The 17,651-nt window shown below is 49.1% G+C and overlaps 9 protein-coding genes across 9 annotated transcripts; 4 read left to right on the plus strand and 5 right to left on the minus strand.

Moving 5' to 3' along the window:
• Positions 1–274: 274 nt before the first annotated feature.
• ASPWEDRAFT_166601 (Rpo12/RPC10 RNA polymerase subunit family protein) lies at positions 275–571 on the minus strand (the record flags this gene model as incomplete). Its single annotated transcript, XM_040830022.1, has 2 exons — positions 275–299; positions 375–571. The coding sequence occupies 2 exons, from the start codon at positions 569–571 to the stop codon at positions 275–277; spliced, it is 222 nt and encodes a 73-aa protein (XP_040694210.1).
• Positions 572–944: 373 nt separating this feature from the next.
• On the minus strand, positions 945–2,027 carry ASPWEDRAFT_166602 (uncharacterized protein; the record flags this gene model as incomplete). Its single annotated transcript, XM_040830023.1, has 1 exon — positions 945–2,027. One exon carries the CDS (start codon positions 2,025–2,027, stop codon positions 945–947), a length of 1,083 nt encoding a protein of 360 aa, XP_040694211.1.
• Positions 2,028–2,484: 457 nt separating this feature from the next.
• On the plus strand, positions 2,485–4,346 carry nar1 (iron-sulfur cluster assembly protein NAR1; the record flags this gene model as incomplete). The annotated part of the gene is made up of 2 exons (XM_040839693.1): positions 2,485–2,592; positions 2,658–4,346. The coding sequence occupies 2 exons, from the start codon at positions 2,485–2,487 to the stop codon at positions 4,344–4,346; spliced, it is 1,797 nt and encodes a 598-aa protein (XP_040694212.1).
• A 455-nt stretch (positions 4,347–4,801) lies between these two features.
• On the minus strand, positions 4,802–5,966 carry ASPWEDRAFT_100210 (putative formamidopyrimidine-DNA glycosylase; the record flags this gene model as incomplete). The annotated part of the gene is made up of 2 exons (XM_040827286.1): positions 4,802–5,318; positions 5,374–5,966. The coding sequence occupies 2 exons, from the start codon at positions 5,964–5,966 to the stop codon at positions 4,802–4,804; spliced, it is 1,110 nt and encodes a 369-aa protein (XP_040694213.1).
• Positions 5,967–6,504: 538 nt separating this feature from the next.
• On the plus strand, positions 6,505–7,149 carry ASPWEDRAFT_166605 (MIX23 family protein; the record flags this gene model as incomplete). The annotated part of the gene is made up of 2 exons (XM_040830024.1): positions 6,505–6,577; positions 6,638–7,149. The coding sequence occupies 2 exons, from the start codon at positions 6,505–6,507 to the stop codon at positions 7,147–7,149; spliced, it is 585 nt and encodes a 194-aa protein (XP_040694214.1).
• Positions 7,150–7,481: 332 nt separating this feature from the next.
• ASPWEDRAFT_219476 (peptide alpha-N-acetyltransferase complex A subunit NAT1) lies at positions 7,482–10,839 on the plus strand. Its single transcript, XM_040832299.1, has 3 exons — positions 7,482–7,894; positions 7,997–9,940; positions 9,999–10,839. The coding sequence occupies exons 1-3, from the start codon at positions 7,813–7,815 to the stop codon at positions 10,460–10,462; spliced, it is 2,490 nt and encodes an 829-aa protein (XP_040694215.1). The 5' UTR covers positions 7,482–7,812; the 3' UTR covers positions 10,463–10,839.
• Positions 10,840–11,216: 377 nt separating this feature from the next.
• Positions 11,217–12,759, minus strand: ASPWEDRAFT_101751 (Tim22-complex subunit TIM54; the record flags this gene model as incomplete). Its single annotated transcript, XM_040827410.1, has 2 exons — positions 11,217–12,616; positions 12,666–12,759. 2 exons carry the CDS (start codon positions 12,757–12,759, stop codon positions 11,217–11,219), a joined length of 1,494 nt encoding a protein of 497 aa, XP_040694216.1.
• Positions 12,760–13,919: 1,160 nt separating this feature from the next.
• Positions 13,920–16,007, plus strand: ASPWEDRAFT_166608 (serine/threonine protein kinase CBK1; the record flags this gene model as incomplete). The annotated part of the gene is made up of 4 exons (XM_040830025.1): positions 13,920–14,524; positions 14,589–15,092; positions 15,160–15,636; positions 15,695–16,007. 4 exons carry the CDS (start codon positions 13,920–13,922, stop codon positions 16,005–16,007), a joined length of 1,899 nt encoding a protein of 632 aa, XP_040694217.1.
• A 767-nt stretch (positions 16,008–16,774) lies between these two features.
• On the minus strand, positions 16,775–17,551 carry ASPWEDRAFT_22709 (spliceosome assembly protein PRP11; the record flags this gene model as incomplete). Its single annotated transcript, XM_040832372.1, has 2 exons — positions 16,775–17,479; positions 17,540–17,551. The coding sequence occupies 2 exons, from the start codon at positions 17,549–17,551 to the stop codon at positions 16,775–16,777; spliced, it is 717 nt and encodes a 238-aa protein (XP_040694218.1).
• Positions 17,552–17,651: the final 100 nt, after the last annotated feature.

Raw genomic sequence — 17,651 nt, forward strand, 5'->3', positions numbered from 1 at the left:
AAAGAGCAAGGTCTGATGAAGACCTTTAAAGAACAAAAATGGAATAAAACGTTTCGTATCTTCACTAGCCATCAGTTGTCCATAGACAGCTTATAACTAAATCCATGCCCCAAGAGCATATCTGAAGAATCACCCACTCCCTCACAGTTTTCAATATTGGGTCTTCCAAACTCCAAAGCGCCAATAAATGCACATCACAATCGTAAAGAGAAAAAGAGGTAATCCCCATCCCAGCACTGCGTCATTCCCTCGAGGGACACATTCCAGGTAACGTCTACCGAGCTTCGAACTGCACCATTCTATTCACAAAATTCCATTAGCAACTGCTCAATGACCAAAGATAGAACATGGCTGAACAAAAAAGTGTAACTAACCTCTTCGTTCTCTCCTTGTACAACACACGGTGACCACATTCCTTGCAACGGATCTGATCGCCCCTCTTCAGCGAAACGCGCGAGTTGCACTCGCCACAGAGGTAGGCGACAATGGGACCATCCATGGAGCTGGCACCGACATCACCGAAGGCGTTCTGGGTGCCGAGCGAGGGGACTTGGTAGGCTTCGCGAGACATGGTGACTGGGGATTTTCTGCGCGGGGGTTTGTATAGCACTGGTAGATAGACTGGGTCTTTTGCAAAGGGCGGATATAAGGACCGAGGAAGATGGCTGAGAGGAAAGAAAAGACAACTGCACGATCTCCAGATCTTTTTTCGATGAATTTGCCTGGACTGGCGATGATTGCTTTAGGTGGATGAGTCAGCTGCCATTGCAGTGTTGCACTAACCGTATATGGAGTAGCGCCATATCTACAAAGTCTAACCGTTTTTGTCATCTCAGGTACCATCATCCATCAAGCATGATACGAAAGGCAAAATAATATCAGTCTAGCAACTTGTAAATGTCTTTATTCATATAGCCAGTTTCAAAAATTTAATCATAACCTCATCAAACTTGAAGTCCATCCAGCTTGTTTTGGAAAACGCTAAGGTTTCCATTTTCAGCTGCGGCTCCTCTAGCAGAGTCATCGATGACTGCAAAGACAATGTGCTCCCACCATCCTTTGAACTCCTTTTCCTTGAGCACTTCCGCCCAGCAGTCTGCTACTTCGTGCTTAGGGTTAAAGAAGGCACCGCAGCCAAAGGCGCCTAATACCAGCCGACGGTGCTTCTTGTACGCTGCCACTCGGAGAATGACACGCATCTTGCTCTTCATGAAGTCTCGGTCCGTATTGTGTTTATACCTGGGTGGCGTGAAACTTAGGTCCAATTCTGGTCCTTGTAATGCGGCCACACTGACGACGCTGACGACAGGAAGATAATCAGGCTTCTTTATGTCCATCAGTCTATGCCCCCTTTGGAAATTATCACGAAATACAACAACTGTCGGCGAGTACACAGCATCGAAATCTCCTAAAGGGTAATACCGCAGTTTAAGTGTGAAACTCAGACTGCTGCGGTAACAAAGTTCTTCTTCTTGGGCAATAGCTCCATTAAGCCAGCCTCCTCCTGCTCTCCACTGGTTGGCCATATTGAGCACACAGACAGGCTTAGCATCTCGGGTGCCATAAATTAGAGAGCTATTGGCAAGATTGATGGCAACATCGAACGAGTCTCCATTAACAACCTTTACTGTGGTGTTGTTAAATCTGGGGCAAAAGGTCGAACCCAGGGTGGACGGGTTAGAGATCAGATATCCATCTTTAGGAGCATGAGGCATCGAGTCCAAGAGGCCGGGAAGGAGTGATTTTGTCTCTTTTGCGACTTGCGACAATATCATTCTCCTGTTCATCTCAGCGGGCGAGCGCTGAGGCCTGGGGTCTCGAGCTTGAGCCAATTCCCCCTTCGAGTCTGTATGTGGTAAGTCTGTAGACCGTGATATTTGCGAGATAGCATTTTGTTGCAAAAAGTTTTGCTCTTCTTCTCCATGAACAGGTGATTGAGAATGCGTCGGTTTGTTCCGGGGTGTCAGAACAGGATAAAACGAAGAGATGGACAATTGCTTGAATCCATCAGACGGTGGGCTTTCCATATTTGATGCTGGCCTGCTGGAAGTAAGGAGTCGATGACTCCGCCAACCCACAGGTCCAGTTCCCCTGGTATTTATATCCGTTAAGTAATGTGAGGCTCATCTGATCGTCGGTGCTGCAGCCTAGACAAAGGACAAAAGTGAGGCAGAAACGTCAGGCGGTGGGCTTATCAGGGCCGATCGCGGGGTGAATAATACGAATCGCTGACTCGCCACTTGCGATGACAAAGCGTTTGATTAGAGATCACCATACTTTCTTTCTCCCTCTCCTCAACATTCTACTCTGATTTTTGTTACTCTTGATCGTTTTTCTGGATTTTCTTGTCTTTTAATACCCTTGCGATACCTCTAGTCTGAGGAAACAGCGCGAAAATCATATCAGGCAAAGAAACCTCTGACGAACTGAATCCAAAGTGGCGTTATACCAGTAGCGGGATCTTGCAGAGCGACATCTGCCACAATGAGTGCGATTCTTTCGGCAGACGATCTGAACGACTTCATCTCCCCTGGTGTTGCCTGTATTAAACCCGTTGAGACTCTTCCACAAAAAGACACTCAAGCCTCAGAGGTTGGTTTCCTCTCATCGCCAATTTACTCCCTCCAATAGACGGTTGCTGATTTCTCATCTAGCAGAACGCTTATGAAGTGACGACAGAAGACAAGGTCGAGCCTGAGAAGCCTCCACCGGCGCAGATCTCATTGACCGATTGCCTTGCCTGCTCCGGCTGTGTCACATCCGCAGAAGCCGTTTTGATTTCGTTGCAGTCGCATACAGAGGTTCTCAACACACTCGATGCGCATCCCGAAATACCATTGATCAACGGGCAAGATGGAACAGTTGTTGGTAGTAATGCAATCCCCGACGAAGGACGGATATTTGTTGCAAGTGTCAGTCCGCAAGTCAGAGCGAGTCTGGCGGCCACCTATGGCATCACCGAAAAAGAAGCAACATACATGATCGATCAATTGCTTCGTGGTCCACATGGTCTGAGAGCTGGTGGTAAAAATGGAAGTGGATTTACCTGGGTTGTGGATACGAATGTCATGCGTGAGGCGGTTCTGGCTCTCACAGCGGATGAAGTGAGCGAGTCGTTGAACTCAGGTGGCTCGTCTGCCGCAACATCTCTTCCTAAACGACCGATCTTGTCATCAGCTTGCCCTGGCTGGATCTGTTATGCTGAAAAGACGCATCCGTTTATTCTTCCTCATCTATCCCGGTTGAAATCTCCCCAGGCTTTGGCTGGTACCCTTTTCAAAACCGTTTTGAGCAAATCTCTTGGTGTCTCGCCTTCTCACATATGGCATGTCGCCGTAATGCCATGCTTCGACAAGAAGCTTGAGGCTAGTCGGGAAGAACTAACCGACGTGTCATGGAACCCCGTTGAAAATACATCTACAGAATCTCAGTCGCCTGTTCGTGATGTCGACTGTGTTATCACTGCTCGTGAGCTTCTTACATTGGCCTCTGCCCGAGGCATCTCTCTTCCTGGGCTACCGATGAAGCCCTTGAATCCGTCTTCGACTCTTCCATTCCCAGACAAGACCTTAAATTCATTTCTGTTCTCCAAAGTCTCTTCTTCGGAGCAAATTCTCGAAGCCGGTACCTCTGGAGGCTATCTCTACCATGTTCTCTTGGCTTTTCAGTCTCGAAACCCCGGGAGCCAAATTGTGGCTCAGCGCGGGCGAAATGCGGATGTAGTGGAATACACTCTCATTTCCCCAGAACAGCAGCCCATCCTAAAGGCAGCCCGCTATTACGGCTTCCGCAATATTCAAAACCTTGTCCGAAAACTCAAGCCCGCACGAGCATCAAGACTTCCAGGTGCAAAGGCACCAGTAAGTCGACGACAGCCAATGTCACGAAACGCAGCCTCTGGTGGATCAGGTACAGATTACGCTTATGTGGAAGTCATGGCATGTCCTGGTGGCTGTACCAATGGGGGTGGTCAAATTCGGATCGAAGATGCTAGGGAAGCCGATCCTAACGCCCAGGCAGTGTCCTCGGAAACACCTGGAACGTCGACCAAGCCCTCGCCACATGAACAACGCGCATGGCTTGCTCGCGTTGATGAAGCATATTACTCTGCAGACTCAGATGCCGAGATTGAGGTCGAGAATCGTCCTCTGCTTTCTATTTCAGACAAGGAAGCTCGAATTCATGAAACTATGCAATATTGGTCCCAGCTGATGCAAGTCCCTCTTTCCAAGCTGGCGCATACAACCTATCGCGAAGTAGAAAGCGATGTTGGCAAAACGCAGGAAGCGCCCAACGACGCAACTCGCGTCGTTGAACTGGCGGGAAAGATCGGTGGTGGCTGGTAAGCCTGTTCAGCCGAGTTTTTCTATATGCGCCCTTAGTTTTTTTTTTTTTTTGCTTTTCGTTTCTTGCATTTATACGGATATAGAGAGATACCAATTTTGCCGTTTTGTCGCTTTGGATACTATATTCATCTTTCATAATTTGGAGTTTCAAAATGGGTGTTATGAACTTGACTGACCAATGGGTCATATATGATACGGATCATACTAAAAAGTTATATCATGCAATAATAGAGATGAATGGTGATCATTTTGGCATATTTGCACAAACATGTCTACTTTCAAAACACATTTCGTCTGCGCACTGAATCTCCAGTTTAGGTAGTTAAGTAAATGAAGCAAATGGAAGACTCGAGCTCGAAGAGGTAACCAGGAGCCTGGTTTGTTTATGTTGCAAAGTCATGAAATATGTTACAGAAGATGGACGGCACAAAGCCAAATACTCATGTATGGATAGCCTATTTCCTCGTCCGCGTGGAACGTCGCCTGCCAGCAGGCTCTTTGCTCTCTTCGCCCTCTTCCTCGGGTTTCACTGCTTTGGTGGTTTGCTTCTTCGATGCTGGTCTCTTCGGTTTGGCTTCCTCTTCGTCCTCCTCTGGCTCGGTTTTCTCTTTCGGGGCTGCTCGCTTCCGCTTGGAGTTGCTCTGCGTACCATCGGCACCCTCATCATTGTCTTCCTTGGTCACAACGCCGCTCTTTTTCTGCACTGACGGAACGACTGCACTGGTTCTGCCTCCAACTGTAAGGAATATGATCTTCTCTCCGTTAGGTAGAACGGCTGACGCATTTTTCTTTCCTTTGCCCCACCGATGTTTAAATAACCAGTGTTCTGGGAATTTCTCCGAGTCCGCTAGCAGGTCCACGGAGGTTGAGCAGACGTAATGCATGGAAGTGTGGATCCTTTGGATCTGTTCGTCACTTAGAGTATTGCTATATTGTTCTGGGTGTACCTTAGCATGGTATAGGATCTCGTCACTGAAAAACAGTTAGTATCCCAGTAGATATTGCCATCGTTGTCACCACAACATACCCCATCCAGTTTCCAATTCCACTGATATTTGCTTGGTCAAGGAGAAGAGCTTTAATGGGCACCTTTTTGCTCCTCAGCTTATCTCCCAGCCACTTCTCCGTCACAATATCCTTATCAGCAACAGGGTCCGGGCCATTTTCCTTGAGAGGAGTGAACTTCCGGATCTCGTCTGCAGGGCAATCTACCAATCTCACTCGAGCAAGTCTGCGAGCATCGACAAATGCGGCCTCTGTCTTGGGGTCCTCATCTGTTTCCAACATGAACTTCCAATACTTGGGCGGCCACGCCTTATCTTCCGGCTTATCAGATCGATAGTAATATGTATCGGCATCTCGAATCTTCAGCCAACCACTCATCCCAAAATGCATCACAGCGTGTGGGGGCGATGACATTGTGATCCAGAAATACTTGCCCTGTTGACCAGAGCCGACAATCTTCTTCCCCTGCATGGCTTTTTCGAATTCTGAGGCGCTAGTGCCAGCTTTTCCATAGACAATGTCATCATGCTGCGTAGATACCTTGGACAGTGTTTTCCCAACAAGATGTTGGCGGATGAAATGAACAATGCGCGAAACTTCTGCTAACTCAGGCATAATGGGTGGTTGTAATGAATGGTATATAGTCAGTTAAGCATTAATTGAAGAAAAGTCTTTACCAATAAATGATATGATAGCGATTGTAGAAAGATGATATGAGCTCAAATGCGAATAGCTTATGGCCAGCCTCGACACGTGATGTCAGCGATGGGACGCGACACGAGTCACGCTATCACGTGCTTTAAATTAAAAGCATTAAGTGCTTAGTAACAGCGTCTGACTTATGCAGATTAGCTCATGCGGGCGAAGCTTGGAATCGCATCATGTCACCCCATTCTATCTGGAGCTCTCCAAGCCTCTCGATACAACCTCGGTGATTCTCAAAGTGTGCATCCAGGAATATCTGTACTTCATATCTCACCTCCTTGGCGATCAACGGAGTTTCAACTAAAACTGAGTCTTGCTCATACACTTTCTCATTACTCCGCCACCAAACCGACGTTGGTCTTAATCGCATATACTGTACAATCTGGAGTGGTTTTGGGCTACAAATTCCAAGGTAGAGCGGGAGTCAAGGGGACCTGGGGCTAGGAACATGTCGCAAGCATCATCGACGCCAGCGCCAGCATTGAGGCCTCAGTTTTGTTTCGATGAAAGGCTGCTCCGAGGTATGTTCTGAAGCTGGGTAGCTGTGGTTGCTTGGGTCTGATCATTTTTATTCTGGGTAGATTTTCTACGGCTCTCGAGATCTACGATAGATGACTCTATCACGCAAAATCTCAATGCGCTGGTTACTCCGGCCCGAGAGGGATTCGATCCCTCGTCAACTGCGGTGCGCCAAACAGGATCTGGTGCCGGGAAACAAATAGATCCCCGGGCTTGTCAGTCTTTCAAAGACAATGTGTTATTTTCCTCGTGGCAAACCAGATCCGACGTCCTCAATTACTGCGCCGGAGTGGCTACGAGTCCGGATCCCGAAGACCCGGATCTGATCCTTCGACAGACCGAATCCGCAAAAGATCGAGAGCGAGTAGTTGATGAACGACTAGATCCATACTCAGCTCGGTTCTTCCCTCAAGAAGCACGAACTGAATCGCTTGCCAATTTGGTCCGGAATCAACGCATGGTCGAGGAAATTATACGTGCCCGTACATGGAGTCTGGTGTCTGAAAGGTGCGGCGGTGCTCCGTCACACTGGGAAGACGCTCTCAATGGCTGGCGAGAAAGGAAGCAGCAATGATCACGATATCATATGGCGACTCGACGAGCGGTGGGGTGCTTTGCTTGTTAGATGCACTGCCTATAACGCCCTGCCCATTCTCTGCTCTAGCGATTCTGTCGGCTATTTAACCCTTGGACATGATAGTAAATGTTGTAAAATAGTTGCATAAATGGCGTTGCTTCCCAACCGTGAAACACCAGGTTTGGCCATGCTTAGATGAAACCCCAACGGATATAACCGGATATACCCATTGAAATCTAGAACCTGCTTTCATTGACCATTTGACCAGCCATATCATCGACGCAGTATCCATGTCAGCATGCCGTGGATGGTTGCACCATCAGGCCATAAGGCTGTCGCATCTGCACGCAAGCTTTGTCGTCGGATAATTATTTCGTCTGTCGCCGGGCAGCCCTCGAGAGAGGCGTATACTCGAGTAGTAGAGCAGATTAACTCGCAGCTAGGAGGCAATTTACTGGGAGAGAAATAAATTAGAATGAAATTGCATGTAAAGCCCAGAAAAGGCCTGCGTGTTGTTCGAGAAGCGGTGGTGCTCTCTTATCGCTAATCATTCGTCATTCTTCCCGGAGCAAGTCCCCTCCCGCCGCCCACATCTAGCTTCGCCTACGCACACTCACTTGGCAGGCCCTTCAACTCCCTCCACCTTGCACAACAGCCACCATGCCGCAACAATTGAACTCCAAGGATGCGTCCTTGTTCCGTCAGGTGGTTCGCCACTATGAGAACAAGCAGTACAAGAAGGGTGGGTTTGGAGACTGACCCGAAGAACGAGTGTTCTTGCAAAGTGGACTTGTGTGTTTCCGTGCCTGACTGACTGACTGTGTTCTCTCTTTTATCTCAACAGGTATCAAAGCTGCAGACCAGATTCTGCGGAAGAACCCCAAACATGGCGATACACAGGCGATGAAGGCTTTGATCACAAGCAATCTGGGACAACAGGAAGAGGCCTTTGTGTTGGCCAAGGAGGCCCTCAGGAACGACATGAAGTCGCATGTCTGCTGGCACGTGTACGGATTGCTGTACCGATCTGAAAAGAACTATGAGGAGGCCATCAAGGCCTACCGATTTGCCTTGCGGATCGAGCCAGACTCCCAGCCCATCCAGCGAGACTTGGCTTTGCTTCAGATGCAGATGCGGGATTACCAGGGATATATCCAAAGCAGAAGTGCCATGCTGCAGGCCCGCCCCGCCTTCCGACAGAATTGGACCGCCCTGGCGATTGCCCATCACCTTGCAGGAGACCTGGAAGAGGCCGAGAAAGTGTTGACGACATACGAGGAGACCTTGAAGGGCATACCCCCAGTCGGTGACATGGAGCATTCCGAGGCTGTCCTGTACAAGAATATCATCATGTCAGAGGCGGGCAAGCTGGAGAAGGCTTTGGAGCATCTTGAGAGTGTCGAATACAGAATGACTGACGTCCTCGCGGTGATGGAAATGAAGGCGGATTACCTCCTGCGGATGGGCCGAAAAGCTGAGGCAGAAGCAGCTTACACTGCTCTCCTTGACCGCAACTCGGAGAATTCGATTTACTTCGATGCTCTGATCAAGGCAAAGGGCATTCCCGAGGACGACCACAAGGCACTGAAGGCTGTGTACGACTCCTGGGTGGAGAAAAACCCCCGCTGCGATGCACCTCGCCGGATTCCCTTGGATTTCCTGCAAGGCGACGACTTCAAACAGGCCGCGGATGCGTACCTGCAGCGCATGCTCAAGAAGGGAGTTCCCTCGCTCTTCGCCAACATCAAGACTCTATACACCAACCCAGCCAAGCGTGACATTGTACAGGAACTGGTGGAGGGCTACACATCCGGTGAACCCCAATCCAACGGTGACAACAATGAGTTCCTTTCCTCCACCTACTATTTCCTTGCACAACACTACAACTATCACCTCAGCCGCAATCTGCCCAAGGCCATGGAGAACGTGGACAAGGCTATTGAACTCACTCCTAAGGCCGTGGAATACCAGATGACCAAAGCAAGGATATGGAAGCATTATGGAAACGTTGAGAAGGCTGCAGAGGAAATGGAAAAGGCAAGACTCCTGGACGAGAAGGACCGCTACATCAACACCAAGGCCGCCAAGTACCAACTCCGCAACAACGAAAATGAAAAGGCACTCGACAACATGAGCAAGTTCACACGAAACGAGACTGTCGGCGGTGCATTGGGTGATCTCCACGAGATGCAGTGTGTCTGGTTCTTGACAGAGGACGCAGAGGCATATCTGCGACAGAAGAAGCTTGGTCTTGCGCTCAAGCGATTCCACGGTGTCTACAACATCTTTGATGTTTGGTCGGAAGATCAATTTGACTTCCACAGCTTTTCTCTCCGAAAAGGCATGATCCGAGCTTATGTTGACATGGTTCGCTGGGAGGACCGCTTGCGCGAACACCCCTTCTACACTCGAGTGGCACTTTCTGCTGTTAAGGCCTACCTCCTCCTCCATGATGACCCAGACCTTGCTCACGGCCCTCTGCCAAGCGGTCTCAATGATACTGCGGATCCTGATGGTTCCGAGAGGAAGAAGGCTCTTAAGAAGGCCAAGAAGGAGCAGCAGCGTCTGGAAAAGATTGAGGCCGATAAGCGAGAAGCAAGAAAGGCCACAATTACCAAGGGTATCGATGGCGAAGTTAAGAAGGAAGACTCGGATCCCCTGGGTAATAAATTGGTGCAAACACAGGACCCGCTCAAGGAGGCTACCAAATTCTTGACACCTTTGTTGGAGCACAGCCCCAAGAACATCGAAGCTCAATGTCTTGGATTCGAGGTTCATCTCAGAAGAGGTAAGTACATGCCGATTACGAACTTTGGCTTGAAGACATACTAATTGGGCTGCTATAGGCAAGCATGCACTCGCACTGAAATGCCTCTCCGCAGCTCATTCGATCGATGCCTCCAACCCTACTCTCCACGTACAAATTGCCCGGTTCCGTAAAGCTCTGGATAGCCTTTCTGAGCCGCTCCCCGCGCAAGTTGCTGAGGTTGTCAACACTGAATTTGAGAATCTGCTCCCCAAGAGTCAGAACCTCGAGGAATGGAATAACTCCTTCCTCTCGGCAAACCAGGGCAGCGCCGCACACACCCAAGCAGGCTTGGCCTGCCGGCTATTCCTGAACAAGGACTCGAAGCCGCAATGCGAGAAGGACCTCGTCGCCTCTCTTGAGTCGGCCGATGTCACAATCGAAACTGGTCTGGCCGGTCTGGAGCTGCTGAATGAGTGGGGCAGTGACCAGGCTGCCAAGACTGCCTACATTGAAAAGGCCAAGTCCAAGTGGCCCGAATCCTCAGTTTTCAAGCTCGAGTAAGGAGCTTCCATCACGGCCCTTCTTGAGATGGCGAGTAGATAGTTGTTGGAGCTAGGTTTATGTGACCTTGGCCCTCTGTGCTGCTTGCCAGAAAGAAGACGAAGCTACGACCGATATGCCGATCCTTAGATATGAGCGTCATATACATATTACAGAGATGATGAAGACTGAGAAAGAGATAGAGCGCCTAGAATAGGTGGAGGGAAATATGTGAAGGTTTATATTGGCGGTGACATGGTCTGGAACGCAAATAAAAGAGTATCATATGTACTTTGGCGAGCCTGTCCCTATGCACTGGCACTTGGATCTGAGTAGCGCGTTGGAAGTCAGGGGGATAGGGAAAAAACAACAAAAGAATTGAAAGTATGGCTTGTTATTCCGTGCGATACAAAAATCGGGGTTTTTGCTGGTGCGATTTCCAAAATAGATATAGACATGAGCGATGCCTTATGTTTCAATGGGTATTTTGGGAATTTCTTTGATATACTTGGCAGTGTGTTGCCATATGTTGCTGGTATTGATGAAAAGAGATTTATCTATTTCTTGGGGATCATTAAAAATAATAAGTAGCCAGCATATATAAGATCCAAACAGAGTACAACTAATATACAATGTACAGGGGATTGTTGATACAGTAGATCTGTCATGTCATGTTTTTTTTCCCATGAAGTCAAAAACCGTCCACGTCACAGTCGTTGGAATTGAACTTCCAACCATGCAATAAACAAAATCCATGTGCGGTGAACGAAAAGGTCTATTCATCTTCTTCTCCGTCAATGTTACCGAGGATGGGCTTCCTCTTGATGGTCTCTTCGTCCTCTCCGTATCCGTAGGTGACCCACATACGCTTCCAGAACGAAACATGGGGCGGTCTCTCCTCGCCCAAAATGTACTCAGCACCTTCTGCAAGACGTTGCGAGCGGGCCTCCTCCTCGGGAGAAAGGGTGTAGCGCTGCATGCGGGATGCAATGCGGGGGTCTAGGACGACATCGTCCAGCCACTCTCGCTCCTTGTCGGGGTTGGACTCATCGCGCTTGTGCACCGACTTGTGCCATTCCTCTTCCTCGATCTCGAGAACTGTTTGTTGCTCATGGTTTCTAGAGGAGACACCTAGTAAGGAGTCTGAAGAGTCCTGGGAGGGAGCAGCATCAACACCGACATCTGCGCCGGAACCGTCTTGGTATGGTCTGGTGTGAGAAGCAAGAACAATGCCTGCGACTTCGCGTCCCACACTTTCAGCAAGACGACGCTGTGTCAAGTATCGGTAAATTCTAATAGGAGTGTTCAAGAATCCGAGAAGATGAGGGAAAGCAATCGGGACGGAGCCGTCGAGGGACTCCGGGAAGGTACGAGGAATGGCTTGTGACGAATATTCGGCGGGTGCTATGTATGCTGGAGTCGGGCCAGTTGGCTTCTTCTTTTCATCCTTGTTTTCTGTGTTCTCGGGGGTGTCTTTCTTTTCTTCCGAAGGCTCAGCTGCGGCCTCAGCTGCGGGAGGAGCAGCAGGAGAAGCATCATCAGAGCTTCCTGTTTCTGCCACCTCTGAAGTCGTCGGAGAAGGGACTTCTGCTACTTCTGCCTCTACAGCAGCCGGGGGTGGTGGTGAGGGAGGATCTAGGGGACCAAGCCAGCCCTCGTGAAGACCCCGGATATATTCCTTCCACGTATGGCGTCCAATGACAATATCACCCTTGGGGCCAGGTTCATCGTACACCCCAATCTTCTCCCTCGCATCAGCCACGACTTCTTCGACGCCGATTTCCGGCTCGACTGTGCTTGGCTCGCCAGATTTCCGTCTCAACTTGCGAATCCGCTCTGCAGTACCAGCTCTGACATCTCCCTCTCTCCTTCCCTCGATAACATTGTAGTCCATCGCGGCAGCCACCAGGATGGGCTTAACGTATTCCTTGAAGTGGTCTCGGGCAATCCGGAGACCGTCACCGGGAGGAGCGGACAGATAGACTGTGAGCTTTCGGCGTGTCTGCTCAACGGGCAGGGTTTCCTTGGAAAGATGTGCCACCAGATCACACCATTTCTTCTGTGCGCGCTTCTTTTCTCTGCGATCGTATATCATGGCGCCTGCGAAGGATCCGGTGATTGTGAAAAAAATCATCCAATTCCGAGAGGGGAGCTTGAGGCGAAGGTTGGGAAGCCCTGGGATCTATTAGCATCATTGATTCAATCCTATATTCACGAAACTTACCAAGCATCCTCAACGCTGGGTTTGGGGGTTTGGGAGTAGGGTGCGAGGCAGCCGGCTGGCCTGAAGCCGCGGCGGAATTGGAGGCTTCCGCCATGTTCGAGAAAGGGTGCCACTGAAAGATTCAAATGAGGTTTAAGATGAGATAGTATCAATTATATTAGAGAGCAATCCCCTGGCAAGACAAAGCAGAGAAAAGACAAGTGAATCCTTGCTTGCTGGCGTGAACGCTGCGATGGTTGTTTTTTTTGGTCGACGATAATAATTCATGGCTGCGAAGCGCCGGCCGTCGGGTTTGGGTTATTCCGGGCCTCGGATTCGATTGACTCGGGATTCTTGGGCGACTTTTTGAGAAGCAATTGAAGCAATTCAGAATTGAAGATTCAAGGCTGTTTATATTGGCGATATCAATTGATATGGTGTAGGCCTACTATGAAGCTATAATGAAGTATTTGCTGCATTTTACAGCGACCTCTGCTATGTTCACCCTATACAATCCTACGGATTACTGAGCAAGAATGGCCATTCTCTAGTATCCATGCTATCATTGATAATTGATCATTATACTTTATATTTGATACTTGATGACCTGATATATGAGAATGCAATTCAATTATGTCCTTTTGAGGGTATTTGTTGTCAACATGGTTGTATTGTCCTATCATCCAGACTGAAAACACCAACACAAACAACACAACAAACAAAACAACATTAATATCACGATACTTCATATTCAATTTCTATACTCCATACAGAGTATTCGATTAATAAATATCTAATCCTCTATTGATATTAAATGTGACGGTCGATATCCCCCTTTCCCTCTTGGCCTCAACCGCCGCCCGTAACGAGAGTCTGGACTCCAACAACGAGAAAGCTGAAAATCATCGTGAACCATCAGGTTTGAATTGCACCCCCTTTCTTGTGGTACTTCTTTGCCTCCTTCTTTCCATCATCTCGTGCGTGCCAGATAGACTCGTTCTTTGTCTACTCGTGGCGTTCAGGAGATCGTGCCTCTCTCTCTCCTTCTCTTCTTCCTCTTCCTCTCTCTCCACCCCTCTCCCCTCTCTCGACGCTCCGACTTGTCGAACTCTCCTGAGCCACCGCTCCTTTGGAACTACGGCCACCTTAGTTTAACGCCCCCTCCCCCTTCGTCTCATCTTTCTCTCTTGCCTTCTTTTCCCCCCTTCAACCCCTCCAAATTCCATCCCATCTCTTTCGATCTCTGCTGTTTGATTGCAGAGTGGGATTCTCAAGATGGACCCTAACAACAATCGTCTCCACCTGAATTTCGGGTACAATGATCGTGCATTCAATCCCGCAGCCAACAACCGCGCGTATCCCACCACGCCCTCCGCGTTCCCCCAGCCGATCTATCAGAACCAGGGGCCCCAGGATTATATGGATGCTCAGAACGGAGCTTATGGTCAAGGATACTTCATGGCCAACCCGTATCCCCCGCAAGCGCAATATGCTCAGCCGCACTATGGCCAGCCCAACATGCCATCCCCTCAGCCGGCCTACCAGTCTCGCATGGGATACAACACCAACGATGGCACCAACGGTCTCATCCAACAATTTTCCAACCAGGATTTGAACGCCAACCGTGCGGGCTTCTTTGCCCGCTCGGCCTCCCCCGCCCAGAGACCTCGCACTGCTGGTTCTTCTGCTCCCGGCCAGCAGCAACCCCATCTGGCCCCTCCAATGCCTCGCAGTCCCCGAACTCCATCCGAGAATGAGGAACTCCAACGCTACCCCGAGCGGTTCTCAGAGAACATCCACAAGCGTGGTAAGGCGGCCAAGGAGCTGGTCAACGTTTTCTTCCATGAGAACATTGAGCGTGCGCGTGACCGTAACCTGCGGTAAGTACAAATGCCTGATAGCTTCTTTGCGGAATTTGTCGCTAATGTTCGGGGCTTCGATCAGTTCTGCCGATCTGGACAAGATGATTCGCGACCCTGGCGTTGCCAAGGAAAAGAAGCGCCAGGAGGGCGAGGTGGTTTCCAAGAAAGAATCGAACTTCCTTCGATTCCTTCGAACCAAGGAGGCACCGTCGAATTTCCAAACTATCAAGGTCATCGGAAAGGGTGCCTTTGGTGAGGTTAAGCTGGTGCAAAGGAAAACCGATGGCAAAATCTACGCTCTCAAGTCTCTGATTAAGACGGAGATGTTCAAGAAGGATCAGCTGGCTCACGTTCGTGCGGAGCGTGACATTTTGGCCGACTCCAAGGACAACCCATGGCTCGTGAAGCTGCACGCCTCTTTCCAGGACACTGCTTACCTTTACTTGCTCATGGAGTTTTTGCCTGGTGGTGACTTGATGACTATGCTGATCAAGTACGAAATTTTTTCGGAGGACATTACACGATTCTACATGGCGGAGATTCTGATGGCCATCGAAGCTGTGCATAAGCTTGGTTTCCTTCATCGGTGAGTTATTGATGAGCGCAGGAAATTATCACTCTATGCAATTCACTAACAGGGCTGCGATAAACAGTGATATCAAACCTGACAACATTCTCTTGGACCGGGGTGGCCATGTGAAGCTTACTGATTTCGGTCTTTCTACCGGAGGCAAGAAGACACACGACAACTCGTACTATCAAAATCTCTTGAAAAACTCGACATCAAAGGACAAGAACCGCAACTCCGGATACTTCAACGATGCGATCAATCTGACTGTGTCAAACCGTGGACAGATCAACACCTGGAGAAAATCTCGTCGGGCTATGGCTTACTCGACAGTCGGAACTCCAGACTACATTGCTCCCGAAATTTTCAACGGTCAAGGATACACCTACCTTTGCGATTGGTGGTCTGTTGGTGCGATTATGTTCGAGTGTCTTGTCGGCTGGCCTCCTTTCTGCGCTGAGGATACGACCGATACCTACCGTAAGATTGTGAACTGGAGAGAATGCCTTTATTTCCCTGAGGAGCTCACTTTGTCGCGTGACTCGGAATCTCTTATTCGAAGGTAAGTAATGCTTGAATTTCCCTTGCAATCAGATCCAGGCTAATCAATCATTGAATAGTTTCTTGTGCGATGCTGAGCACCGTATTGGTAGCGACGGTGGCCAGTTCGGAGGTGCAACACAAATTAAGAACCACCCATTCTTCCGTGGAGTTGTCTGGGAGCAACTTCGCAACATCCGTGCTCCATTCGAACCTAAGCTGAGCTCGAATATTGATGTTTCGTACTTCCCTATTGACGAGATTCCTCAAGAGGATACTAGTGCCATCCATCGGGCTCAGGCTCGCGCTATGCCAGATGAGCAGGAAGCTGAGATGAGTCTACCGTTCATCGGATATACATACAAAGCATTCAACGCCTTCCAAGGGAACTGAACATAGAACCGATACCCGATTTTTTTGGACCGACAATGAACCGTCTGGGGAGTCTGAAAGCGGGCGGGCTTGCATCCATCTCTTTTCAGCGGGCTCACCGAGGTCTAAACTCGACTCATCCTGTTCATTGATGTCATATAAGCATTCAGCGCATATTTTGTTTTCCGAGATAATGACCTGAGCATCTTTTTACATTACTTTTTTTTTTTTTGCATTACTTTTTGTTGCGAGACGACGGCTGCTAGTTACCAATCGTTTCTAGCGAGGAATTATATGTCACCTCTAACCATCGATATGCATTATTCATAAAGTCGATCAAAACTTGAGAGATACTATAAAAAATTATGGAATGGCTGGCGATCTTTTCTACTTGTCTTGTCTAGTGCATGAGTATCAAGCTTGGGAGACGCTGCAGTTGCAAGTGATGTGGCAAGGTTCGACGGTTTGATAACTAGTAAACTATAGTATAAATCCTCGCTCAAGGAACTTGTAGATTTGTCTGCTTGGAGTTTCCTAGATGAAAACAAATTTGGTTCATATGTATAAACTTTCATTGACAAGGTATTGGCAAGCCGCTCAATCTGGTATGAAAATGTCTTAAGTGATCCAATGGAAGAGACGAATAATAATGATCCCACACAAGTGAAATATGACCCTAAACACCGATATAACGCCCCCTTGTGGTAAACAATACACGTCATCACTTTTCGCACACCAAGGCATATATGTAAACACCCCATAAGCACCTGATAAGGTACTCAACGAATTCAAGACCGGGGTCCCATTGGTGCCAGACCTGGCACACCACTGAATCTTTCCTCTCGTTCAGTCTTGAACATGATCTGAACCCAGAACTCCTTGCTATCCTCATCGAACCAAGTCCAATACCGACCCTCTCTGCGGTCGATTTCTCGGGCCTGGAGCTTAAACCCGCATGTCTGGTAGGGCTCCGCAGCCACGACGAGGTACTGGAAGTTCTTGTCCGGGGGCTCCTCAACCTTCTGCTCAAAAGCTGACATAAATCGTACCCGGGGCTGCACGCCCGGCGTAATCTCCTGGTACTGCAGTTGGAACAGCAGACCGAACTGCCGAGTTAATGGGTCCCGAATCTTGGTGATCTTGTATCCCGGACGACCGATCTTGATGGTTTGCTTCTTGACCTGCACGCCCATGGCACCCGGCAGGGTCGATGGGTCCTGGTTCTTGCCTTCCTTCTGCTCCCTCGCGGCACGGCGGGCCAGGTTTGTCTGATGCTTGCGGCCCTGGGTGTGGGCGAGGTAGGATCCATCGTTTTGGTGGACAGTCAAACACAGTCGACATTCGAAGCTTCCGACATGATTCTTGAAGAAGTACGGGTCCTTGTCAAGGTCGATTGTCTCCAAGGCGAGCTTGCGAAGACGCTCGCGACGGTCTGCATTGGTGGCCGATTGGGATGCGACACCACCGCCACCGAATTTGGATCCTGCACGGTTCTGTTTTTGAAGTTAGTCAACTGTTAATATTACCATAGAAGGAAAGTCAGGGGGTCTTACCTGGTAATCCATCTTGCTACCTCGATGGCTCCAGTTTTTGTCTGTTGGAAGAAAGAGGATGATAGAGAAGATTCACGGAATCGCAACGAAGATCCGCGTTCGGCTTATCTAA

This window comes from Aspergillus wentii, assembly GCF_001890725.1.
Source record: "Aspergillus wentii DTO 134E9 unplaced genomic scaffold ASPWEscaffold_1, whole genome shotgun sequence".
NCBI classification, from domain to species: Eukaryota; Fungi; Ascomycota; class Eurotiomycetes; order Eurotiales; family Aspergillaceae; genus Aspergillus; species Aspergillus wentii.

Excerpts from the sequence above, each read along its gene's own strand:
- ASPWEDRAFT_219476 (XM_040832299.1), top strand. The coding sequence starts at position 7,813 with ATGCCGCAACAATTGAACTCCAAGGATGCGTCCTTGTTCCGTCAGGTG. Across the intron at positions 7,895-7,996 it reads GAACAAGCAGTACAAGAAGG|GTATCAAAGCTGCAGACCAG; the intron begins GTGGGTTTGGAG and ends TTATCTCAACAG. Across the intron at positions 9,941-9,998 it reads CGAGGTTCATCTCAGAAGAG|GCAAGCATGCACTCGCACTG; the intron begins GTAAGTACATGC and ends GGGCTGCTATAG.